At 44.6% G+C, this 27149-nt stretch overlaps 1 protein-coding gene across 3 annotated transcripts in view; it reads left to right on the plus strand.

Annotated features, from left to right (window-relative positions):
* The window catches only part of PRR14L (proline rich 14 like), a 70912-nt gene that overhangs the window by 32690 nt on the left and 11073 nt on the right, over positions 1-27149 (plus strand). For all 3 annotated transcript variants that reach the window (XM_017868950.1, XM_017868952.1, XM_017868951.1), the window contains 4 exons: positions 617-5819; positions 13433-13504; positions 14429-14600; positions 16373-16479. In XM_017868950.1, the coding sequence (XP_017724439.1) occupies positions 617-5819; positions 13433-13504; positions 14429-14600; positions 16373-16479 (5554 nt within the window). The remainder of the gene's footprint in view (positions 1-616; positions 5820-13432; positions 13505-14428; positions 14601-16372; positions 16480-27149) is intronic.

A 27149-nucleotide genomic window follows, 5' to 3' on the forward strand; every position in this document is an offset into this window, starting at 1 on the left:
ACCTAGAATCCAGCTACTCAGGAGGCTGAGGCAGGAAAATCGCTTGAACTGGGAAGCAGAGGTTGCAGTGAGCCGAGATTGCACGACTGTACTCCAGCATGGGCAACAGAGCAAGACTCTATCTGAAAAAAATAAATAAGTAGATAAATAAATAAAATTTTATGTATAGTTGTTTTTTTCCAAGGAGTAATTTTATCTAAGACATCTAGTTTCAAGTAATGAAAAAATGGTCATCTAGTAAAATAAGCTGTTACTGTGAGTCTGCTTTATTAATGTTTTAAAATGAAAGCCTCTTAAGACTGAATGAGAGTACAACACAGGGACATGTTTCTATGTTGTATTCAGTTGTCCAGCATTGATTTGTGAACTCTGTATACAAACTTTCAGCAAGAGGCATTTGTTGAAAATTACCTGTTTCTGCCAGATATAATTTTGGCCCTCTGTTATATTTTCAGAGAAGAACAAAATCAATGATATAGCATGCTAACTTTCCAGTTTTCTTTTCGAGTTGGGTCTTCTTGTTGCCCTTGGTAGCATAGCATAATAAAATGCATGAAGGTAGACCAAATGATTTTTTATTACTGCATACTAATTTGGATTTATTTATCTTGTTCAGAAGGAAATGTACAGATTACAGCTGAAATTCTGCTAAAATCCACTGAAGTACAAGGTGTGAAGGTCAGTGGGACTAAGACGGATAATAATGGACACAAAAATGGCAATGTGAGTAAAGATCTCTCAGCTGGATGCAGCGAATTCCCAGAAGTAGACAAAATCATGAACAGTGATGAGGTTTCAGAAACCAGCACATTAGTTACCCCAGAACCTTTAACCTTTGTGGACCCTGTATTAACAGAAGCAACTCCTAAAGAAAAAGAATGTGAAGAATTAAAAAGTTGTCCTTGGTCGTCATTACCAGGAAGCGGTGCCATTTCTAATGTGGACAATGGGAAGGAAGAGCTGTGTAAACTAAACCTTGTCTGTGAAGCAGATGACAATCACCAAAAGATTCATGGCCACCATAATGAACAACCCAGTTCTACACGTGATAGTCCCACAGCCACAAGCCCCTTGAAAGAAAATTCTGAAGTTTCATGTTTCACATCAGACTTGTCTGGTCTAGAGTCCAGAATAATATCCTTAGAAAACTGGGGTTTTGAAGGTGGTGGTTTGCTAAAAAGATCTGCTGAAAAGACAGACAATTGTTATTTTTATAGAGGGGACGATCAAGGGAAGAACTTGGCTTCTAGAGAAGAAAATGAAGAACAGCTTTTGATTCCCAGGAGTGAAAGAGGTGGACCTTTTCTTATTAATGCCAAGGAACCAGAAAAGGAGATTAGTGGTGGTGGTTCTGGTGAAAAAGAGCCTGTTGTTTCTCCAAAGGAAAATACCCACAATGACTGTTGCATTCAAGACAGTCTCCATACAGGGAGATCTAGTTCATTAATGCCCAATTCTTTTACTGAAGCCACAGAAGTAATGTTAAATAAAAGTGATTTGAAAATTACTTTACACATTCAAGGTAACTTGACAAACCTTGAGGACCATAAAGAAACTTTTACTAATATGAGCCATCCAGGTGGACACTCTGAAGAAAGCAGTTTTTCCTCCTTGATGCAGATTGAAGAGGCAGAACAGACAACCCCTATAGAGCCCAATATATTAAGTAAATCTTTTTACACTAAAGACTGTAACTCCTTAGTCAGCATCCAGAGAAATCTGGAAAGCAACACCCAGTTAAATGAAGCATCATGTAATGATTTTCTGTTTGAAAGAAAATCCATTGTGAGTTTAATGCCAGAGGATCAGATAAGCCCTGTAAGTGAGGTATTAAAACCCAAGAAAGGTACTGCACTGTTGCCACCATCCCCAGAATTTCATCACAGACCTGAGTCAGAAAAAGTTATACAGACCTCACATGATGATATTCCACTTTTAGATGAACAGAGCATAGCCTGCGAGATGAATGAACTTTCTTGTACCAATGAATTGGTTGTAAACAAAGTAGAAAATGAATGTGTTTTAAATCAACAAGTGTCCCTTAATTCTCAAGACCATGCAGAGTTGCCAACTGATTCTCTACTTCATTTAAACAAAAAGATGCCTTTAGCAACAGGCAGAGATGCCCATCAGAGCCATCATCCTCCATTAGAGGGTGGAGCAGATGTCATTGCTGATATACATACCATTCCCATTCAGACAAAAGTGAAAGACATCTCTCCACCAGGTAACCAAACCTGTGGTGCCTCTTCAAACAGTCCCACCTTAAACATCAAACCAGGAAGCCTAGAGAGAAAAAAAGAAATGGCTGATTCAGGAACAAAAGCTCTACATTCCAGGCTTCGCTCAAATAAGAGAGAAGCAGCTGGCTTTCCTCAAGTGGTCTCTGTCATAGAATGTCACAGTGTTCAATCTCAGGATATCTCTAACTGTCATTGTGTAAGAAAAAATGCATCCGAAGAAAACATGTGTTCTGCTTGTGCTGCTTTCAAGTCCAGCAAAATCAGCCTGCAAGTTGATAACTCTTTGATAACAAAATATGAAAATGCATTTCAGCACCGTGCTCACCGATGCCAAGAAACAGGGCACTCTGTGGAAAAAAGCAGCTGTAAAGTGAGTTATACATCAGAGGAAAGGGAATTTGATGGGAGAGAAACCAGTGGCAGCCTTCCAGGAGATAAGATCAGAAACAAAATGACAGCAGGCTTGTTAAATAGTGGAATTTCAAACAAAACCATTCACACCTCCAGTAACATCAAACTCAGTGAGGAAGGGCTGGAAGGAAAGGAGCAGGATGTATCCAAAGAAACTGTATTTTGTAAGTATAACATCTCTGATCATGCTATACAAGAACTTAACCAGACTGTAAACATTCCAAGTCCTGAAAAAGTGTTGGACCAGTCTCCTACTGTTACGTTTTCCAGTTTTAAAAACGTAAAAGCAGTTGAAACACTCGATCATAAGGCAGATGAAGTTCTTGATTGTCAGAGTAACCAAAACAGACCAGATGAATGCAAAAGTGAAGGTCAGTCAGCCAAGGAGACACTAGGTAGTGACCACAGAGAGACTGTCACCGAGCCTCATGGGGAGGTAAACCACAACCAAAAGGATCTGCTGGTCAGTTCAGGCAGTAATAACTCACTACCTTGTGGTAGTCCAAAGAAAGGCAGTTTGAAAGGAGCCTTTGTCAAGATGTCTGGTTGTGATGAGTCCACAGAAGGTGTGGTAGACATCGTCTACACGGACTGTAGTAATAAGCTTACAGAAGGTGTGCTGGACGTGAAGGCATCTAATCCACTGGATTGTGGTGCAAGGCAAGAGAAACTGGCATTCCAAGAGGACTCAAGGAGTACCTTGTCTCAGAGAGAACTGGATGCTGCACATACAGGAACAACTGGCCAGGACTCAGATTTCCCAGTTACTGCTGCTTCTGCAGTGGACTTTCTCAAAATAAAATCATGTGAAGAAAACGTATGCAGATCTTTAAAAGACTGTGAAATGGAAAAGTGTTCAGACTCTTGTGCCCATGAGATGGAGTCTGTTGCAGATCATGAACCAAATAAAAGAATATTGGGCAGAGTAAATATGTCTTTAAATGATACCCATTATGGACAGCAAAATAAAGGAACATCTCTCAGAGAAACACAAGAAATGACTGAAGGATCAAGACTAGAACTAAACTCTGAGTTTGGCAAAGAAAGCACCTTTGGAATTTCCTCAAAAGAGTTGATGTCTTGCCATGATGTAAGCTCTGTTTCCCTAAGAAGCCTGAAATCAATTGAAATAATGTCTTCTCAAGAAAATTCAGAAACTAATATTAACAGTGAAGAAACTGACCTGAAAAATCTTTGTAAACCAAAAGATGGTGAAATGCTTTGTGAAAATGTAAAGGACTGCACAGTCCTTCCTGAGATGAAGGAAAGAGTATCAAGAGATAGGAGTAATTCTAGTGACAGAGACAGCATATGTACCTGTGTGGAAAAGAATGCTTGCAAAGCTTGCCACTCTCACGAGAATTTCTCTGACAGGCATTTGCCTTTGACAGTGAAAACAGAAATTAAAGTGGAAGAAGAGACCGAAGAGCATCAGAGGGGACTGCTGGGTGACTTAACTGTTGGGGAGCAATCTGAGGAGATGGTTACCAGAGAAGCTGGCAATGGCGATCATGTGAGCAACATCTCTCAGACCCATGTTAAATGCCAGAGGATACTTAATCATGCTGAAAAACAGCAGAGCCCTGAGGTTTTGGACTATATGTTGCAGAAAGAAGAGAAATATATACATCAACAAAAAGCACATACGGTATCAGAACAATGCATATCATCTAGTCTGTTTTTAGATGATGCACAAAATAAGAACCAAGCCAAGGTTGGCAAAGATGAGTCCACCATGATGAATGAAATCACCCTAGCAAAGCTGGCCAAGGACAACATTGTGGCACAGACTCAGAAGTTAGAAGACCAGAAGGAGGAAAGCTTACATCATCCATTAAAGAAGGACATTGAGTCATGCACGAGTCCTTGCCTTCTTGATGCCCCTCGGAAAGCAGAGGACCCCTCCTCTGCTGGGTGTGATCAAATACATGGTGCCTTTGCGAAGAAAGGAATGCTTCCCTTAAAGAAGCAGCCCCATCGAACTTGTAAGAAAGTTTCCTGTCAGGAGCAAACCATTGTGGGGAGAAAAATAGGTAAAATCAGAAGTTCTGCCTTTTTAAAGAGTTCCTCCAATGCCATCCCCACAAAAGCACACAGACTTCTCAGTTTGTGCACTCGGTCTGCATCTACACGATTAGAACCTGAAACAGCACCTACCAAGAGCTTGATTAGTCACATACCAAAGCAGACGGCTACACCGTGCCATCCCTTGAGGAGCCTGAATTTTAGGAAGACTACCAAAGAATCAGCCTTACTAAACAAGCTGTCCATCCTTGCCTCCAAACTGGCCCCAGCCATGAAGACTCAGAAACTAAGATACCGACGGAGTTCCTCTGAACTTCTTCCAATGGCTAAAAGCTATAAGCGCCTCAGATATAAAAGGCTCCTGGATGGATTTTCATCCAACACAGAACAGCTGAATCCATATTTGGCAGCTAGTGGATGGGATAAGAGGCCTAACAGTAAGCCCATGGCACTTTATTCTCTCGAATCCATCAAGATGACCTTCATAGATTTGAGCAACAAGATGCCGTCCCTGCTGTTTGGTTCTGAAATCTTCCCAGTATCCTTTCATGTAAAATCATCCAGCTCAGATTGCACGACTGAGTCCTCAAGGACTTTTCCTGAGCACTGTGCTCCGGCAAGGCTTGCCTTAGGAGAGGCCCTCCAGTGCCCGTCTCAACCTCCCAAGTGGACCTTTTCTTTCTTCTTGTCCCACGGTTGCCCTGGGATGGCCACATTCAGGGAAGACACTGGCCTCCATAGTCAGACCCACACTCAGGCTTCTCCCCAGCCTCCAGCTCCTCTCCAAGACTATGGAGGCACTGCCATAGTCCAGACCAGAGCAGACTGCTCTGTCCTTGGCCTTCACACACTTCTAGCACTTTGTTCCCCAGGATGTTACCGAATCTGGACAAAAAAACGGAGCTTCTCCAGCCACATGCCTATCATGCAGAGGCTCTTCATGACCCAGTTTACACAGGGCTTGAAAGGGTTACGGTCTCCAGCCTCCATAGCGGACAAAGTCTTCTGTTCTCTGCCCTACTCCGTGGGCAGAGTCCTATCCATTTGGAGCCAGCATGGGCCTTCTGCCTGCTCCTTCGAAATCTCTTCTCTTCATTCCACTCACTGCAAGCGGCAACCAAGTCTGGGTACCACAAGCAGGTAAAAATCTGTCCGCTATTCTTTACAAATGTCCCATATTTGCTTCCTGTCACTGGGGAGATGAGAGGGGAACTGCGGAAAGTGCAAGGCTATTTAGAGTCCTCTTAGGACTGCATTTTCTATTTACCTTGCAAAATATCTGCCGAGAAAATCCAACAGTAATTCTTAAGCATAGGACCCTCCCACACCCTGCTCCATTTTCCTATAGAACCCACTTCTGTGTTTCACACCATTCTTTTTTCTGTCCATTTCATTGCTTAAACCATCAAGTCTGTTGAATCTATTCGCTCTTGTCACCCAGGATGGAGTGCAATGGTACAATCTAGGCTCCCCACAACCTCCGCCCCCCAGGTTCAAGTGATTCTCCTCCCTCAGCCTACTGAGTAGCTGGGATTACAGACATGCACCACTACACCCAGCTAAGTTTTTGTATTTTTTAGTAGAGACGGGGTTTTTCCATGTGGGTCAGGCTGGTCTCGAACTCCTGACCTCAGGTGATCCGCCCGCCTCAGCCTTCCAAAGTGCTGGAATTATATGCATGAGCCACTGCAAGCAGCCTGCTTTTTTTTTTTTTTTTTTGAGACAGAGTTTCATTCTTGTCACCCAGGCTGGAATGCAGTGGTGCAATCTTGGCTCACCACGACGTCTGATTACATGCATGAACTGTTCACACTGCAACCAGCCTGCTTTTTTTTCTTTGAGACGGAGTTTGACTCTGTCGCCCTGGCTGGAGTGCTGTGGCGTGATCTCGGCTCACTGCCAAGCTCCGCCTCCCGGGTTACGCCATGCTCATGCCTCAGCCTCCTGAGTAAGCCTGGGAGTACAGGGCCCGCCACTACGTCCGGTCTTTTTTTTTTTTTTTTTTTTGAGACAGAGTCTCCATTTTGTCACCCAGTAGCTGGAATGCAGTGGTGTAATCTTGGCCTCACCGTTGAACACTCCTGCCTCCCAGGTTCCAAGTGAATCTCCTCCTTTAACTCCTGAGTAGCTGGGATTACAGGCACCTGCCACCATGCCAGGCTAATTTTGTATTTTAGTAGAGAAAAAAAAACGGGATTCACCATGTGGCCAGGCGGTCTCGAACTCCCTGACACTGGTGATCTCCTCTCACTCTTGGCCTCCAAAGTGCTTGAGTTACAGGCGCTAGCCACCACAACCCAGCTGAATCTGTTTCTACCTTGCATCCACCTTGCAGAAAACAAACACCCATTACAAAGTGAAGATTTATAATAAGTAACACCATAATCGCTGTAACATTATCTCCCTTCACAAGAAGCATTAAACAGCCAGCAACCTAAACTCTGTTTGATATTAGAAGAACAGTATAAATATATTTTAGTAATGAAAATTACATAGGTATTCCACCAGATCTGGTTTATTGAACCCCTGCCTTTCTTTTGGCAATGTAGAGGCTTCAAAAAATTGGCTTTACCTACTTAAGTTTTAAGGATTATAGAACTTAAAGGAACTGGGAAGGTAGTTCCCATGTGTGTGATCATTGAGAATAGTTGGGGAATAGTGTTCATCCAATAGCATTTGATACCCTCTATTGAAAATAAAGATAAATAAAAAGAGAAGAAAAAGTCTAGAGTTGAAACTACTCAGCTTAAAAATCCCCTGCTGGCAATGGTGCTCATGCCTGTAATTCCAGCAATTTGGGAGGTCCGAGCGGGCGGATCACGAGTTCAGGAGAACAAGACCATCCTGGCCAACACAGTGAAACCTGTTTCTGTTAAAAATACAAAAATGTAGACGGGAGTGGCAGCAGGCACCTGTCTCCAAAGCTACTTTGGGAGGCTGAGCAGGAGAATGGCGTGAACCCAGGAGGCAGAGATTGCAGTGAGCTGGAGATCGCCCATTGGCAACTCCAGCCGGGTAAACCAGAACGAGACTCCGTCTCAAAAAAAAAAAAAAGAATCCCCAAAAAGCTGCTAGAGACATGATAGATAAATCCTCCTCTTTGTAGTTATTTAAGTAAACAAAATATTTTTTAATTTGCCCTTACTATTGATGCTCAGTTGAATAGATTAGACATCAAAAAGCCTTAATATTCCAAAAACGTTAGGAGGGCCTTGTTCATTGTGTGTCCTCCTAACGTAGATCATTGTGTTCAATAATGGGCTGGTTCAGGCGGGATGCAGTGGTTCATGCCTGTAAGCCTAGCACTTTTGGGAGCCAGCAGTGGATCTCTTTAGTCGTAGGAGTTTGAGACCAGCCTGGGGAACATGGCAAAACCTTGCTCTGCAAATAAAATACAAAAATAGTCAGGGTCATTAGTGGCGTTTCCTGTATTACACCAGCACTCAGAGCTAGCAGGAGGATCCCTTGAAACCCAGGATGGCAGGGGTTGCAGTGAGCCAGAGTCACGCCCACTGCCACTTCTAGCCTAGGCACAGATGCAGGATTCCGTCCCAAAAAAAAAAAAAAATAGGCAGGAGTGTGGTGGCTCATGCATAATCCCAGCACTTGGGAAGCCAAGGGGGCGGATCAACTGAGGTCGGAGTTCAAGCCAGCCTGACCATCATGGAGAAACCCGTTCATACTAAAAGTACAAAAATTAGCCGGGCGTGGTGCAGATGCCTGAAATCCCACTACTCTGGAGGTTGAGGCAGGAGAATCGCTTAACCTGGGAGGTGAGGTTGTGCTGAGCCAAGATCACGCCATTGCCCCTCCAGCCTGGGGCAACAAGAGTGAAACTCCGTCTCAAAAAATAAAAAAATAAATCCCATCTCTACTAAAAGTAACAAAAAATTAGCCAGATGTAAATGTGCATGCCCATAACTGCTACTCAAGCTGAGGCACAAGAATCAGCAGAGGTTGCAGTGAGCCGAGATCTTGCCACTATATTCTCAGCCTGGCGGTCAAGTGAGACTGTGTCTCAAAAAGAAAACTTCAACCAACAACCAAAAGCTGCCTGGTGGCCAGGTTGAGGTGCTTATGCCTATATTCCAGCGCTTTGGGAAGGCCGAAGGTGGGGCGAATCAACTGAGGTCAGGGTTCAGATCAGCTAGCCAACATGGTGAAACCTTGGCCTCAAATAAAAAATGAAACTTATCCGGATGTGTGGTTCATACCTGTAATCCCAGCTACCCCCTTTAGGAGGGCACTGAGCGGCAGGAGAATTGCTTGAACCTGGGAGGCAGAGGTTACGGTTAGCCAAAGATTGCACGACTGCATCCCAGCCTGGGTGACAAGATGAGACCTGTCTCAAAAAATAAATAAATTAAATAAACAACAAACCTGCTGGTCATATTGTGTATGATTCCTGAGCATCCTTATAGAAAAAAAATAGAAGTGTCAGAAAAAAATAACCCCGGAAATGAACATTACTGACTAAAATTAAAAGATGAATGCTGTTAAACAAGTACATTCCTAACAGTGTTTTGTTGTTGTGTTTTCTGAGATGGGAGGTTCGCTCTTGTTGCCAGGCTGGAGTGCAGTGCGCAATCTTGGCCCTGTACGCACAACCTCTGCCCTCGCGAGGTTCCAGTGATTCTCCACCGCCCGCCCAGCCTCCCTGAGTAGCGGAATTGCCGGCCGCATGCGCCACCACATCCACCGTATTTATGGTATTTTTAGTAGAGACGGGGTTCTCCCATGTTGGTCAGGCTGATCTTGACTCCTGACCGTCAGGTATCTACCACCCGGCCCCCCCCAAGAGTGCTGGGATGTACGCGTGAGCCACCGTGCCCGGCCTTTATAGTTATTTTTTCAAGTTCACTTATTATGGCCGGGCACGGTGGCTCATGCCTGTAATCTCAGCACTTTGGGAGGCCGAGGCGGGCGGATCACAAGGTCAGGAAATTGAGACCATCCTGGCTAACATGGTGAAACCCTGTCTCTACTAAAAAAAATACAAAAAAATTAGCCGGGTGTGGTGGCGGGCACCTGTAGTCCCAGCTACTCAGGAGGCTGAGGCAGGAGAATGGCGTCAACCTGGGAGGCGGAGCTTGCAGTGAGCCAAGATCCCGCCGCTGCACTCCAGCCTGGGCGACAGAGCGAGACTCCACCTCAACAAAAAAAAAGTTCACTTATCATAAGACAGCCATGAAAATACATTAGAGTGACTCGCGTTGTTTTAAATGCTAGTGTACTGCTTTTATTGTCTACTTTGTTGATGCCTCTAAAATCTCATAATTGCGCTGCTATGTATTTTTCTTTTTTTTTTGAGACAGAGTTTCACTCTTGTCTCCCAGGCTTTAAATTGTGTTACTTCTGGCCAGGTGCAAAGGCTCACACCTGTCATGCCAGCACTTTGGGAGGCTGAGTCAGGTGAAACATGAGATCAGGAGATTGAGACCATCCTGGCTAACACGTTGAAACCCTGTCTCTACTAAAAATACAAAAATTAGCCGGGCGTGGTGGCACACACCAATAGTCCCATCTACTCAGGAAGCTGAGGCAGGAGAATCACTTGAACCCAGGAAGTGGAGGTTGCAGTGAGCCGAGATCACGCCACTGCACTCCAGCCTGGGTGACAGAGCAAGACTCTATCCCCAAAAAATGCTACTTTCTCCAAACTATGTTTGTTCCTGAGGTTAGGATAGATGGTAGTTACTCTTTTCCCCCTATGCAGGTGTAACCCTTTTGCCCCTTTTCGTCTTCCAGCGCTCTTCCTTTATCACTTGATGTTTCTGTTTCCTGGTGTTGAAAATTTTCTCTGTTTCCCTTCCTATTTCTAGCTTTTTATTTTATTTTACTTTATTTTATTTAAATTCAAATGGAAGGTGGAGGGGGTGGTATTTGTGGGTACTTTTCATTGGCTCTAAAAATGCCGTAGCACCATGTGCCCGGGCTTAGAGTTTAGAATTTTGCTGTTTTGGCCGGGCGCGGTGGTTCAAGCCTGTAATCCCAGCATTTTGGGAGGCCGAGACAGGTGGTACCATTCACTGCTTTGCTTCTATAAAATTATCTTGGCCGGGCGCGGGTGGCTCAGCCTGTAATCCCAGCACTTTGGGAGCCGAGACGGGGCAGATCACGAGGTCAGGAGACGAGACCATCCTGGTAACCTGGTGAACCCGTTCTCTACTAAAAAATACCAAAAAACTAGCCGGGCGAGGTGGCGGGCGCCTGTGTCAGGCTACTTTGGGAGACTGAGGCAGGAGAATGGCGTAACCCGGGAGGCGGAGGCTTGCAATTACTGAGATCTGGCCACCGCACTCCAGCCTGGGCGACAGAGCGAGACTCCGTCTCAAAAAAAAAAAAAAGAAGTTTGCTGTTTTTCTTTTTTCTTTCTTTCTTTCTTCTTTTTTTTTTTTTTTTTTTTTTTTTTTTTTGGCAGAGTTTCACTCTTGTAGTGTGAAACTCTTGTCTCCCAGGCTGAAGTGCAGTGGCGCAATCCCAGCTCACTGCAACCTCTGCCTCCCGGGTTTAAGTGATTTTCCTGCCTCAGCCTCCTGAATAGTTGGGATTACAGGCATGCACCATCACGCCCGGCTGATTTTGTATTCTTTGTAGAGACAGGGTTTCACCAGATTGGCCAGGCTGGTCTCAAACTCTTGTCTCAAACTCTTGACCTCAGGTGATCCACCAACCTTAGCCTCCCAGAGTACTGGAATTACAGGTTTGAGTCACCGTGCCTGGCCAGAAGTTTGCTGTTTTTCTAAACAAGCTTAGAAATGGTTTCTAGCAGGCCGAGCACGGTGGCTCATGCCTATAATGTCAACACTTTGGGACACTGAGGTAAGCAGATCACAAGGTCAGGAGTTGGAGACCAGTCTGACCAATATGGTGAAACCCCGTGTCTACGAAAAATATGAAAATTAGTCCGGTGTCGTGGCGGGTGCCTGTAGTTCCAGCTATTCGAGAGGCTGAAGCAGGAGAATCACTTGAACCCACGAGGTAGAGGTTGCAGTGAGTTGAGATCGCGCCACTGCACTCCAGCTTGGGTGTCAAAGTGAGACTCCATCTCAAAAAAAAAAAAAAAAGTTTAATTATAAAGGAATTAACTTTTAACTTTTAATAGGTTTTTTGTTATTGTTGTTTTTGTTTTGTGAGATGGAGTCTTGCTCTGTCTTCCATATTGGAGTGCAGTGGTGTGATCTCGGCTCACTGCAACCTCTGCCTCCCGGGTTCAGCAATTCTCCTGCCTCACCCTTCCAAGTAGCTGGGACAACAGGCACGTGCCATCGTGCCCAGCTAGTTTCTGTATTTTTGTAGAGACTGGGTTTCATCATATTGGCCAGGCTGGTCTTGAACTCCTGACCTCATGTGATCCACCTGCCTCGGCTTCCCCAAAGTGCTGGGATTACAGGCGTGAGCCACCACGGCCGGCCAATAGTTTTCTTCTATATAGCTATGTTGTTTTGTTTAGTTTGGTTTTTGAGACAGAGTCTCCCTCTGTCGCCCAGGCTGGAATGCAGTGGATTATATAATCTCAGCTTACTACAGTCTCTGCCTCCCGCATTCAAGCGATTCTCCTGCCTCAGCCTCCTGAGTAGCTGGGATTACAGGCACCCACCACCACACCCAGCTAATTTTTGTACTTTTAGTAGAGATGGGGTTTTGCCATGTTGGCCAGGCTGTTCTTAAACTCCTTGCCTCAAGTGATCTGCCCACCTCAGCCTCCCAAAATGTTGGGATTACAAGTGTGAGCCACTGTGCCCAGCTGTATAGCTATATTTTATGTGTAACTTGGCTTTAAAGAAAATAATTGGGACGGGCGCAGTGGCTCGTGCTTGTAATCCCAGCACTTTGGGAGGCCGAGGCGGGCGGATCACAAAGTCAGGAGTTCGAGACCAGCCTGGCCAATATGGTGAAAACCCATCTCTACTAAAAATACAAAAATTACCCGGGCATGTTGGCACACTCCTGTAGTCCCAGCTACTCGGGAGGCTGAGGCAGAAGAATCTCTTGAACTTAGGAGGAGCTTGCAGTGAGCCAGAATTGCACCACTGCACTCCAGCCTAGGCAACAGAGCGAGACTCAGTCTCAAAAAAAGAAAAAGAAAAAGAAAATAATTGGTTTCTCTCTAATATTTTGTAAGATTATAGAAACTAGCAGATTTTATTTTAATAGAGTCAGTACACAACTGAGTGGTATAATATATTCTTTAAATTTTTATTTATTTATTTTTATTTAGAGATGGGGTCTTGCCCTGTCACTCAGGCTGAAGTGCAGTGGTGCAGTCTTGGATTACTTCAGTCTTGACCTTCTGGGCTCAAGTAGTCTTCTCACCCCAGCCTCCTGAGTAGCTGGTACCACAGGTGCACTCCACCACCCCTGGGTAATTTTTGTATTTTTTGTGGAGACAAGGTCTCGCCATGTTGCCCAAGCTGCTCTTGAACTCCTAGGCTGAAGCGATCTGCCCACCTCGGCCTCCCAAAGTGCTGGGCTTATAGACATCAGCTACCTTGCCCAGCCACTGTTCTTTATTTCTGTCTCTGCCTTCTTTCCATTTAAGTTAGAAAGTAATTTTCCTGTCAGTCTGCCTCCATTCCAGTGATGGGCACATAAATGTAACTCTCCTGGTTGGGAAGCTTTCCTCTTTCTGGGTAACTGACATTTCTTGTCTTCTTGGGGCTATCATGTGCTGATACCCACAATAACGTCAAAACCTTTCCTGTTATCCCACTGACCTTACCTGTTGCTTTTGTACTTTTACTTTACTTTAGCCACACCATGTTACCATATGTGCCTCTTCCAGGCATGGAAGCTACATATAACACCAGCGGCAGTCAAACAAGGTGAGCACATGAGGCTCAGTGTGTGTGTGCGTGTGCACGTGTGTGTGTGCAAGAGAGTGCATGCATGGGTGGCGTGGATCATCTGTGGCATGACTTTGATCTCGTCCTTGTAAACCTGATCTATGTCTCTCAGATAAACATCTCTGAGATTGAAATCTGTTCTATTACAAGCAGTAACTAGGAATGTGTAATCAATACCATTTGTTAAAAAAAAAAAATGAAAATCACTAACCAGCTTATTGTACCAGAAGTCCCTTCGCAAGCTACTTCATGTTTTATAGCCAACTTCAGTCCCTGGACAGGGTTGATCTCATCTGAGCGCTGTTCATTTGTGTGGTTTACCAGATATCTTCCTCACCCAAAATTCTGTTCCTTTTACATTTTCCTTATAAAATTCTATAGCAATAAAATGGATTACACATTCTTGTAATTTTTTTACATACATGGTACAGGCTATGTCTGGAAGTGACTAGAAAGCAGGTTGACTGAATATATCATTCCTGGAAAGAAAGAAAAAGTATTGAGGCCTAGATATTAAGAAGTTGAGGCTGGGTGTGGTGGCTCATGCCTATAATCCCAGCACTTTGGGAGACTGGGGGCGGGCGGATCACCTAAGGTCAGGAGATCGAGACCATCCTGACCAACATGGAGAAACTCTGTCTCTACTAAAAGTACAGAATTAGCTAGGAGTGATGGCGCATGCCTGTAATCTCAGCTACTTGCGGGTGCTGAGGCAGGAGAATCACTTGAACCCGGGAGGCAGAGGCTGCATTGAGCCAAGATTGCACCATTGCATTCCAGCCTGGGCAACAAGAGCGAAGCTCCGCCTCAAAAAAAAAAAAAAGAAAAGAAAAAGTGGAATGTGCTGGAAGTAGAAAGCAAACCTCTCTCATATCTTTCTTCTCTTTCTCTTCATGGTGCTAGGCTGGAGCCTCCATTCCCTGCCTTGGTACCAAAGTCTTGCTTGGTAGCAGAATCAGCTGTCAGCAAGCTCCTGCTTTCAGCCTCTGAGTTCCAGGTTCCTGGATTGGATGAGCTGGATGGTGTGAAAGCAGCATGCCCCTGCCCACAGAGCAGCTCTCCAGAACAGAAAGAGGTAAGTGTAAAGTGCTGGTGGGGTCAGGTGATGGTGGCCATTGTCAACTCACATCACATGGTAACTACAGACTGGCCTCTGAGTATCTTTACATACCACCTTTAGTGTCAGCCGAGTCCTGGATAGTACTAAGCCAGGAGTTTTTCTCTTCGCCAATAAAGGACACAGTGGATTTTTTAATTTGCACTGTTTTCCAGATACTTTTTTCTTGCCAACAGCATGTAACTGTTTAGAGAATTGGACCAAAGAGCTGCTTTGTGCATTCAAAGAGATGAGTGGATGGTGATGATGTTCAATTTTGCAACATCTGTTGTCTTCGACAGTTGCAAACTTTCATGTTGACAGTTCAATGTCTGAACTGAATGTACAATTCTTGTTTTGATGATATGAAGGGAGTAGTTGCTTAAAACACAGCAGGGACCGGGCACGGTGGCTCACACCTGTAATCTCAGCACTTTGGGAGGCTGAGGTGGGTGGATCACTTGAGTCCAGGAGTTCAATAGAAGCCTGGGCAACCTGGCGAAACCGTGTCTCTACAAAAAATACAAAAATTAGCTGACCGTGGTGGTGCACACTTGTAGTCCCAGTTACTTGGGAGGCTGAGGAGGGAGAATTGCTTGAGCCCAGGAGGTGGAGGTTGCAGCAATGAGCCCCGATTGCATCACTGCACTCCAGCCTAAGTGACAGAGTGAAATCCCACCTTAAAAAAAAAAAAAGGCCGGGCGCAGTGACTCGTGCCTGGGATCCCAACACTTTGGGAGGCTGAGGTGGGCAGATCACCTGGAGTCAGGAGTTCGAGACCAGCCTGGCCAGCATGGTGAAACCCCCATCTCTACTAAAATTACAAAAATTAGCCGAATGTGGTGGCACATGCCTGTAATCCCAGCTACTCTGGAGGCTGAGGCAGTAGAATCACTTGTACCCAGGAGGTAGAGGTTGTAGTGAGCCTGGATCACACCACTGCACTCCAGCCTGGGCGACAGAGTGAGACTCTGTCTCAAAAAATAAATAAATAAGGCCAGATGCGGTGGTCACATCTGTAATCCTAGCACTTTGGGAGGCTGAGGTGGGCAGATCACCTGAGGTTGGGAGTTTGAGACCAGCCTGACCAACATGGAGGAACACTGTCTCTACGAAAAATAAAAAATTAGCTGGGTGCGGTGGCGCATGCCTGTGATTCCAGCTACTCAGGAGGCTGAGGCAGGAGAATCACTTGAACACAGGAGTCAGAGGTTGTGGTGAACCAAGACCATGCCATTGCACTTCAGCCTGGCAACAAGAGCAAAACTCTTGTCAAAAAAATAAATAATAAAATAAAAAACCAGCAGGAATAGGAGTGGGAGCTTTGTCATAAACTACTTACTAGAATCATCTCTAAAGTGAGGTAGCAATGTCTTTAAGTGCCAAGACAAGGGACTTTATATTTTAAAATGTCTTACAATATGCCAGGGGTGATGGCATACACCTGTAGTCCTAGCTACCATAGAGGCTGAGGCAAAAGGATCACTTGAGCCCAGGAGTTCCTGAGCAGCCTGGGCAATACAGCAAGACCCCATCTAAAAGTAAACATTGCCAGTTACGGTGGCTTATAGTTGTAAACCCAGTGCTTTGGGAGGCCAAGGCAGGAGGATCATTTGAGTTCAGGAGTTCAAGGCTGCAGTGAGCTATGATTGCACCACTGGGCCACAGAGTGAGACCTTGTCTCAAAAAATACATAAATAAATAAAATGTCTTACAACGTGACCATCTTTCTTCTTAATCCTTAAAAATAGGCTGAGCCAGAGAAGAGGCCAAAGAAAGTCTCACAGATTCGCATCCGGAAAACCATTCCTAGACCAGATCCTAATCTTACCCCCATGGGCCTTCCTCGACCCAAAAGGTGAGCTCCTTCTCTATTACAAGCTAGGTCCACTTTTTTGGAAAATTGTTTGTCATAATATAATTACCCTTTAAATGGTCCTACACTCTGAGAGCCATTTATTACATTTCTAGGAATTTACCCTAAAGAATTCATTAGTACTGTCGCTAGATATTTATATGCAAGGACATTTTAATATGTTGCGTACATAATCTTAACCCTCCAGTGTTGCAATAAGGAACCTGTGTTAGGTTGTAGCATTGATCCTGGCACATGTGGTTTCTGTCTGTCACAGGATTTACCCAACCCCAGAGCTCAAGCTCCTAAATACTCTGCACTAAACTGGAAAAGGACCTAAAAGTCCTGAGTGTAGTTTTTCTTAAAAAAGATCTCCAGACTTACATTTTCTTCTGATCGATTTTGCTCCTCCATTTCTTATCAGCAAATGGAAGCCTAACAGTGGTCTCTCAGGAACTTCCCTGTAAAATATGAATAAGAATTCCCAGCACTTAAGATTTCTATACAGGGCCTGGCGTGATGGCTCACGCCTGTAATCCCAGCGCTTTGGGAGGCCGAGGTGGGTGGATCACAAGGTCAGGAGTTTGAGACCAGCCTGACCAACATGGAGAAACCCATCTCTACTAAAAATGCAAAGTAAGCTGGGTGTGGTGGCGCGTGCCAGTAATTCCAGCTACTCAGGAGGCTGAGGCAGGAGAATTGCTTGAACCCGGGAGGTGGAAGTTGCGGTGAGCCAAGATCGTGCTGTTGCACTCCAGCCTAGGCAACAAGAGTGAAACTCCGTCTCAAAAAAAACAAAAAGAAGATTTCTATACAGTGTAATTGAGAAAAGAATGTGTACTACTTCATCCATTATAGTGCTTCACACAACACGAATAAAATAAATCATCATTTGTTAGGATCATGATTGATGTTCCACTTCTGCACCATAATCTTTATCTTAATATGTTGTATTTTTGTCTTAATGGTTCTTTTGTTGATCTATTGTATGTCTTTTCAAGAGAAATTTTAAAAATATTTCAGATATCCAAGATCCGAGATCGAGTAGTATTTATTACTCAAATGAAAAAGGATTCATTGGCCGGGCGCGGTGGCTCAAGCCTGTAATCCCAGCACTTTGGGAGGCCGAGACGGGCGGATCACGAGGTCAGAAGATCGAGGCCATCCTGGCTAACACGGTGAAACCCCGTCTCTACTAAAAAAAAAATACAAAAAACTAGCCGGGCAAGGTGGCGGGTGCCTGTAGTCCCAGTTACTCGGGAGGCTGAGGCAGGAGAATGATGTGAACCCGGGAGGCAGAGCTTACAGTGAGCTGAGATCCAGCCACTGCACTCCAGCCTGGGCAATAGAGCGAGACTCCATCTTGAAAAAAAAAAAAGAAAGAAAATGATATAAAACACCAAGAAATAAATTATGGAGTACAAGTTGTAAGGTATTTTTCTAAAAGTCTTAAAGTCATAATTTATCCATTTTAATAATGCAGGTTGACTATCTCTTACTCAAATTATTGGGACCAAAAATGTTTCAGACTTCACATTTTTTCAGATTTTGGAATATTTGCATTATACTTACCAGCATCCCTCATCTGAAAATCCCAAATGCTCCGGTGAGCATTCCCTTTGAACGTGACCTTTGAGCATCATGTTGGCGCTCAGAAAGTTTCAGATGTTGGAGCATTTCAGATTTTGGATTTTCAGGTTATGGATGCTCTTAATAACCCAATAGTGCCAACCTGTGCATTACTAAAACAACATGACGCCAGGAGCGGTGGCTCACGCCTGTAATCCCAGCACTTTGGGAGGCTGGGGTGGGTGTATCATTTGAGGTCGGAAGTTTGAGACCAGCCTGGCCAACATGGTGAAACCCCATCTCGACTAAAAATCCAAAAATTAGCCGGGTGGTAGTGGTACACGCCTGTAATCCCAGCTACTCAGGAGGCTGAGGCAGGAGAGTCACTTGAACCCGGGAGGTGGAGGTTGCAGTGAGCTGAGGTCGCAGCACTGCACTCTAGCCTGGGCTGGGGTCTCAAAAAAACATTTCTCATTACTAAATTTATAATAAAGCATTGTAAATTTTGAAGTGAGGAGTATGGTAGAAAGCATGATAATTGCTTTAGTAAATGTGTATGCATACATGAATTAAACTCTAGTATTAGACTTTCAATGATTCACAATTATTGTAAAAATCAGAACTAAATCTATTAATTTATATAAGTCTCAATGATTGCTCTTTTTTTTTTTTTTTTTTTTGAGATACAGTTTTGCTCTTGTTGCCCAGGCTAGAGTGAGCCACCAAGCCCAGCCTGCTTTTATATTTAATATAAGAGAAAAGTATATTGGACAAACCAATTGGCAGGGCAGTTTAACACATATATTTTGATATTGTTAATGGGAATAGAAGTTATAACATCTGGCCGGGCATGAATAGCTCATGCCTGTAATCCCAGCACTTTGAGAGGCCATAACGGGTGTATCACCTGAGGTCAGGAGTTCGAGACTAGCCTGGCCAACATGGTGAAACCCTATCTCTACTAAAAATACAAAAATTCGCTGGGCGTGGTAGCAGGCACCTGTAATCCCAGCTACTCATGAGGCTGAGGCAGGAGAATCGCTTGAACCCAGGAGGTGGAGGTTGCAGTAAGCCATGATTGAGCCACTCTGTCTCAAAAAAAAAAAAAATTACAACATCTTATAGGATCAGATCAGAAGGGACTGACTACTTGAATTAAATATTTATAGTATGAATTGATAAAAGTTCATGCCTTAACCAAAGGAAATTACTTAAATTTTTTCTGTGTGTTTTGTGCACTTCAAGTATTTGATAGTCCCAGTAAAACATTTATATATATAGATAGATATAGTTTGTTTGTTTTGTGACAAGGTCTCGCTCTATCGCCCAGGCTGGAGTGTAGAGGCGTGATCATGGCTCACTGCAGCTTCAACTTCCTGGGCTCAGGTAATCCTCCTACCTCAGCCTCGTGGGTAGCTGGGACTACAGGCATGTACTACTACCATGCCCAGCTAATTTTTGTATTTCTAGTAGAGATGGGATTTTGCCATGTTCCCCAGGCTGGTCTTGAACTCCCAGGCTCAAGTGATCTGGCCACCTCCACCTCCCAAAGTGCTCAGATTACTGGTGTCAGCCATTGTGCCCATCCCATGAATATGTTGAGTGGAACTTTTCTAAGTGATGACATACTGTTGATGAGAAGTGAGAATAGCTAGAAAAAATACTATATATAATTAAATACATGAGCAAGCTATTTTTAGTGTTTGAAGCTCTCTTTCCTAAGTAAGGTCTTTTTCTTAAGTAGACATTATTTGATGATAATCAAGGTGAACAAAGCAAAGTCACTCTGACAACTCCTTCATGAGATACCTGAAATCAAGTGTGTTAACACTGGCCCAAATACTCAATGTCTTTTTTTTTTTTTGAGACAGAGTCTCACTGTGTTGCCCAGGCTGGAGTGTAGAGGTGCAATTTTGGCTCACTGCAACCTCCACTTCCCAGGTTCCAGCGATTCTTGTGCCTCAGCCTCCCCAGTAACTGGGATTACAGGTACCTGCCACCACACCTGGCTAATTTTTTTTTTTTTTTTTTTTCAGACAAAGTTTTGCCTTTGTTGCCCAGTCTAAAGTGCAATGGCATGATCTCGGCTCACTGCAACCTCTGCCTCCCAGGTACAAGCGATTCTTCTGCCTCAGCCCCCTGAGTAGCTGGTATTACAGGCACATGCCACCACACCCAGCTAATTTTTGTATTTTTAGTAGAGACAAGGTTTCACTGTGTTGGCCAAGCTGGTCTGGAACTCCTGACCTCATGTGATCTGCCTGCCTTGGCCTCCCAAAGTTCTGGGATTACAGGCATGAGCCACTGTGCTCGGCCCCAAATACCCAATCTCTAAAGGCACTGTTCTCTCTTAACTGAATAATGTGTAGTAAAGGAAAAGAAAAGCCCAAGACAAGTTTATGGTGATTTCATTAATCACTGGAAAGGGCTTAGCAAAATGAGTGATTTGATTGATGTATCAAAGTAGAATTCAGGATGGATAGGAGCTGTTCTGAGAGAATTTGTGGGAACAGAGAGACCTGCAAGAGCAAGTCAGGACACTTCTCAGGTGTATCACTTTTAGAATAAATTAGAGATTGAGGCCAGGCGCGGTGGCTCAAGCCTGTAATCCCAGCACTTTGGGAGGCCGAGACGGGCGGATCACGGGGTCAGGAGATCGAGACCATCCTGGCTAACCCGGTGAAACCCCGTCTCTACTAAAAAATAAAAAAATAAAAAATTAGCTGGGCAAGGTGGCGGGCGCCTGTAGTCCCAGCTACTCGGGAGGCTGAGGCAGGAGAATGGCATAAACCCGGGAGGCGGAGCTTGCAGTGAGCTGAGATCCGGCCACTGCACTCCAGCCTGGGCGACAGAGCGAGACTCCGTCTCAAAAAAAAAAAAAAAATTAGAGATTGAGCCAGCCATGGTAGTTCATGCCTGTAATCCCAACACTTTGGGTGGCCAAGGTGGAAGGATCACTTGAGCCCAGGAGGTTAAGAGCAGCCTGGGCAACACAGTAAGACCACATTTCTACAAAAATTAATAATAAGGCCAGGTGTGTTGGCTCATGTCTGTAATCCCAGCACTTTGGGAGGCCAAGGTGGATAGATCATGAGGTCAGGAGTTCAAGACCAGCCTGGCCAACATGGTGAAACCCCGTATCTACTAAAAATACAAAATTAGCCAGGCATGGTGGCATACACCTGTAATCCCAGCTGCTGGGGAGGCTGAGGCCAGAGAATCGCTTGAACCCAAAAGGCAAAGGTTGCAGTGAGCTGAGATTACACCACTGCACTCCAACCTGGGCGATAGAGCAAGACTCCATCTAAAAAAAGAAAAAAAATTAATAATAATAATGAAAGAAAAAATAGAAATTAAAGATTGAGTGGTTGATTCCCCTACAGCTGGGTTCTCGTGTACTCTGTGGAAAGTCTTTAGGTACACTAATGTAAAGACCACTGGTCTAACATACTTAGCAGCAACCTAATTTAGCTCTTAGGATTTTTACCTTAGTTTATGTATTGGTTCAGGTCCAATCAGGAGACAGAAATCACACAGTATTTTAAACGGGAAGTTTATTATAAAGCATTAAACTATGACAGGGAGTAACCTTAAATGTAAAGACAATCCTGAAGGGTACACTTGGGCTAAGGGAGAGTACCCTAGGAAGGGCAAACTTGGAAGGGGCACCACCTCCCTGGAGTTGAGACTTGGTTGGAGAAGGTGAGGTTGCAGCCCATTGGATGGCTGGGTTGCAGAGGCCAGAGCTGGGCAAGCAGGAAATAACAACCACTTTCTGGAGCACAGACAAGGCTGCTGCAGAGGGAGGTGCGGCACTGCTCTGATGCAAGGCCTGGAGCATGTGGTTTCTGCTTCAGGAGAGCAACAGGAAATGACCGTCAGGAAGTCAGGTTACCATTGAGGGCATAAGGCCTGGAGTGCCCTATCCGTGTTGGGAAGCCTGCAGCAAAGTGGTTGCCAAGCTAAAGCTGCAAGGTCACCGAGAGACCTTGGCCACACCTGGCCACACCACTAGGGCAGAGAAGCCCCAAAACATCCCAACATACATTAATCACTGATGGCCTATGCTACAGGAGCAAGAAAAAAAGCTCACCAAACCAGAAAGAGAAGCTCCCTTCCACCTGCATTGTTCTTCGAACACCTTGTGACAAAGGTTAGTAGCATCATACTCACTGCAAAAGAGAAATGCTTAAAGGGCCTAGGATTCCGTTATCACAGAGCAGGTACTGAAGGGCAAATTTTGAGTTGAAAAGCAATAATTTCATCATTGGCATATAATAAACAGTAAAATTTTGATACATTATTCGCTTGACAAAGAGCTGTTTTTTTGTTTGTTTGTTTGTTTGTTTGTTTTGACGGAGTCTCGCTCTGTCACCCAGGCTGGAGTGCAGTGCCACGATCTGGGCTCACTGCAACTTCAGCCTCCTGGGTTCAAGGGATGCTCCTGCCTCAGCCTCTTGAGTAGCAGGGACTACAGGAGTGTGCCACCACACCCACCTAATTTTTGTATTTTTAGTAGAGATGGGGTTTCACCATGTTGGCCAGGATAGTCTCAATCTCTTGACCTCATGATCCATCCACCTCGGCCTCGCAAAGTGCTGGGATTACAGACGTGAGCCACCATGCCCGGCCTAATTTTATATTCTTAATAGAGACAGGGTTTCACCATGTTGGTCAGGCTGGTCTTGAACTCTTGACCCCAAGTCATCCACCCGGCCCAAAACATGTTTAAAAGTTGATTCTGGCCAGGTATGGTGGCTCAAGCCTGTAATCCTAGCACTTAGGGAGGCTGAAACGGGTGGGTCACTTGAGGTCAGGAGTTTGAAACCAGCTGGCCAGGCACGGTGGCTCACGCCTGTTCCCCAGGCTGGAGCGCAGTGGCACGATCTCGGCTCATCGCAGCCTCTGCCTACCGAGTTCGAGCGATTCTCCTCCCTCAGCCTCCAGAGTAGCTGGGATTATAGGTGTGCACTACCACGTTGGCTAATTTTTGTATTTTTAGTGGAGACAGGGTTTCACCATGTTGGCCAGGCTGGTCTCAAACTCCTGGACTCAAGTGATTTGCCCACCCTTGGCCTTTCAAAGTGCTAGGATTACAGGCGTGAGCCACCATGCCTGGCCTATAGTATGTTTTATGTGTTTAAAGAAATACAAGTGGGTTGAAAATATGAATAATGAAGCAGGATATACTTGAAAATAACCAACTACATTTAAAGTAGAACTGTACAGAATTTCTAAAAATGTAAAATTGAGTAATCAAAATAAAACTTTAATAAATGCGTTAACAGCAAGTTAAATAGAGCTAAATAGTGTTAATGAACAGGAGCACAACAGAACAGAACTTTCACAATGAAGTACAGAAACAAAAATATGATCAAGGGAGAGGAAGAGGTAAGAGGAGAGAATTGAAGGAGGATGTGGAGCAACAGACACTCTCATTCACTGCTGGTGGGAATGCAAAATGGTTTATAGCCTCTTTGGAAGACAGTTTGGCAATTCCCATGCAGAACTAAATGTACATACCATACCATACAGCAGCTGCACTCCTTGGTATTTACCCAAATGAGTTGAAAACATTTCACACAAAATCTGTACATAAATGTTCATGGCAGCTTTATTCAGAATTTCTAAAACTTGGACGCAACCAAGATGTCCGTCAGTAGGTGAATGAATAAACTGTCTGGACAATGGAATATTACTCAGTACTAAAAAGGAATTAGCTATCAAGCCATGAAATGATATGGAGGAATCTGAAATGCATACTGCTGAGCGAAAGAAGCCAATCTGAATAAACTATGTACTGTATGAGTTCAACTCCCTGACCTTCTAGAAAAGGCAAAACCATGGAGACAGAAGTCACCAAGGGTTGAGGGGAAGGAAGGGATGACTAGGTGGCGCACAGAGGGTATGTAGGGCAGTGAAAACTGTTATGTGTGTTACTGTAATGGGGGATACATGGCATTATGTGTTTGTCAAAACTCATAGAAAACAACAAGGGTAAGCTCCAACATAAACTGGACTTTTGGGTGATAATGTATCAATATATGTTCATTGTACAACAGTTGTACACTCTGGAAGGCTATCCATGTGTGAAGGCAGGGGCTATATGGGAACTGTCTACTTTCTGTTCAGTCTTTCTGTGAACATAAAACTACTGTAAAAAAATAAAGTATAAAAAAAGAAAAGGTGACCACGCATGGTGGCTCACGCCTGTAATCCAGCACTTTGGGAAGCCAAGGTGGGAGGAATGCTTGAGCCCAGGAGTTCAAGGCCAGCCCGGGCAGCATAATGAGACCCTGTCTCTACAAAAATAAAAATAAAACTAACCAGGCATAGTGGCACACTCCTGTAGTCCCAGCTGTTTAGGACGCTGAGGTGAAAGGATCACTGAGTCTAGGATTTCAAGGCTGCAGTGAACTATCATCAAACCACTGATCTCCAATTTGGGCAAGAGAGTGAGACTGTCTCCCCACGCCCAACTGTCTCCGACAAAAAACAAGATAACATATGACCCACAGAACTGGAGAAAATATTTGCAAATCACACATCTAATAAGGGTCTGGTATCCACAAGCAATAAAGAACTCTTATAGTTCAACAACCAAAAGACAATAACCATATTTTTTAAATGGACAAAGTATTTAAATAGACATTTCTCCAAAGAAGATAGACAAATGACCCACAAGCATTTGAAAAGATGCTGTTGACATCATGAGTCATCAGGGAACTGCAAATCAAAACCATAGTGAAATACCACTTCCTACCCACTAGGATGGGAAGAAAAAATAAAACAGAAAATAAGTGTAGTAAGGGTGTGGAGAAACTCAAACCCTTATACACATCTCATGGGAATGTAAAATGTTCCTGAAAAAATTGGTTACCGTATGACCCAACAATTCTTCTAGGTATATACCCAAAAGAATTGAAAACATGCCAGGCATGGTGGCTCACGCCTGTAATCCCAGCACTTTGGGAGCCTGAGGCAGTCAGATCGTCTGAGGTCAGGAGTTCGAGACCAGTCTGGCCAATATGGTGAAACCCCATCTCCACTAAAAATACAAAAATTAGCCAGGAGTGGTGGTGCTTGCCTGTAACCCCAGCTACTCGAGAGGCTGAGGCAGGAGAATTGCCTTAACGCAGGAGGTGGAGGTTGCCGTGAGCTAAGATTGCACCCCTGCACTCTAGCCTGGGTGACAAAGCAAGACTCTGTCTCAAAAAAAAAAAAAAGTAATTGAAAACGTACATTCACCAAAAAACTTACACATGAATTTTCACAGCAGCATTATTCATAGTAGCTAAAAAGTGGAAACCAAATGTTCATCAGTTGATAAATGGATAAAGAAAAGATGGTATATCCATAGATGGAGTATTATTCAGCCAGGAAAAGGAACGAAGTACTGATACATGCTACAACAGTGGTTAACTATGAAAACAGCACATTCTATGTGATTCATTTTATATGAAATGTCTAGAATCCTTTAAGAGACAGAAAGTAGTTTAGTGGTTGCTGGGCGCGGTGGCTCAAGCCTGTAATCCCAGCACTTTGGGAGGCCGAGACGGGTGGATCACGAGGTCAGGAGATCGAGACCATCCTGGTCTACACGGTGAAACCCCATCTCTACTAAAAAATACAAAAAACTAGCCGGGTGAGATGGCAGGCGCCTGTAGTCCCAGCTACTGGGGAGGCTGAGGCAGGAGAATGGCGTAAACCCAGGAGGCGGAGCTTGCAGTGAGCCGAGATCACACCACTGCACTCCAGCCTGGGCGACAGAGCTAGACTCCGTCTCAAAAAAAAAAAAAAAAAGAAAGATGTTTAGTGGTTACCAGTGCTGGGTGGTAGGGGAGAGTCTAGGTGACTGCTAAAAGTAGGTTTCTTTTTGGAGTTTTGAAAGTGTTTTAAGGCTAGGTGTGGTGGTTCATTCCTATAATCCCAGCACGTTGGCAGGTAGAGGCAGGAGGATCACTTGAGCCCAGAAGTCTGATACCAGCCTGGGCAACATAGTGAGACCACATCTACAAAAGATCAGGTCAGGCATCGTGGCTCAACCCTGTAATCCCAGCACTTTGGGAGGCTGAGACTGGAGGATCACTTGAGCCCAGGAGTTCGAAGCTAGCCTGCACAACATAGACAAACCCTATCTCTACCAAAAGTAGTTTTTAAAAATTAGCTGGACATGCCTGTAATCCCAGCACTATGGGAGGCCGAGGTGGGCAGATTGCCTGAGGTCAGGAGTTCAAGACCAGCCTGGCCAACATGGTGAAACCTTGTCTCTGCTAAACATGTTTTTAAAATTAGCCAGGCGTGGTGGTGGGCACCTGTAATCCCAGCTACTCAGGAGGCTGAGGCAGGAGAATTGCTTGAACCTGGAAGGCGGATGTTGCAGTGAGCCTAAACTAGATCACACCACTGCACTCCACCCTGGGCAACAGAGTGAGACTTGGTCTCAAAAAAAAAAAAAAAAAAAGGAAAGAAAGAAAAAAAGTAGCTGGAGGCCAGGCATGGTGGCTCACACCTGTAATCCCAGCAGTTTGGGAGACCGAGGCTGGGGGATCACGAGGTCAGCAGTTCGAGACCAACCTGGCCAATACAATGAAACCCCATCTTTACTAAAAACACAAAAATTAACTAGGCATGGTGGTGCATACCTGTTGTCCTGTAGCCCCAGCTACTTGGGAAGCTGAGGCAGAAGAATCACTTGAACCTGGAAGGCAGATGTTGCAGTGAGCCAGGATCACGCCATTGCACTCCAGCCTGGGCAACAGAGCAAAACTCTGTCTCAAAGGAAAAGAAAAAAAATTAGCCGAGCATAGTACTGTGCACCTGTAGTCCCAGCTACTTGGAAAGCTGAGACAGGAGGATTGCTTCAGCCAGGGAGGTCAAGGGCGCAGTCAGCTATCATTATGCCACTGCACTTTAACCCAGGCAAGAGAGTGAGACCCTGTCTTTAAAAAAAATGAAAAAATAGGCCGGGCGCAGTGACTCACGCCTGTAACTCCAACACATTGGGAGGCCGAGGTGGGTGGATCACCTGAGGTCAGGAGGTCAAGACCAGCCTGGCCAACATGGTGAAACCCCATCTCTACTAAAAAATCAAAGTTACAGCT

This window comes from Rhinopithecus bieti, unplaced genomic scaffold (genome assembly GCF_001698545.2).
Source record: "Rhinopithecus bieti isolate Rb0 unplaced genomic scaffold, ASM169854v2 scaffold_4666, whole genome shotgun sequence".
NCBI lineage: Eukaryota > Metazoa > Chordata > Mammalia > Primates > Cercopithecidae > Rhinopithecus > Rhinopithecus bieti.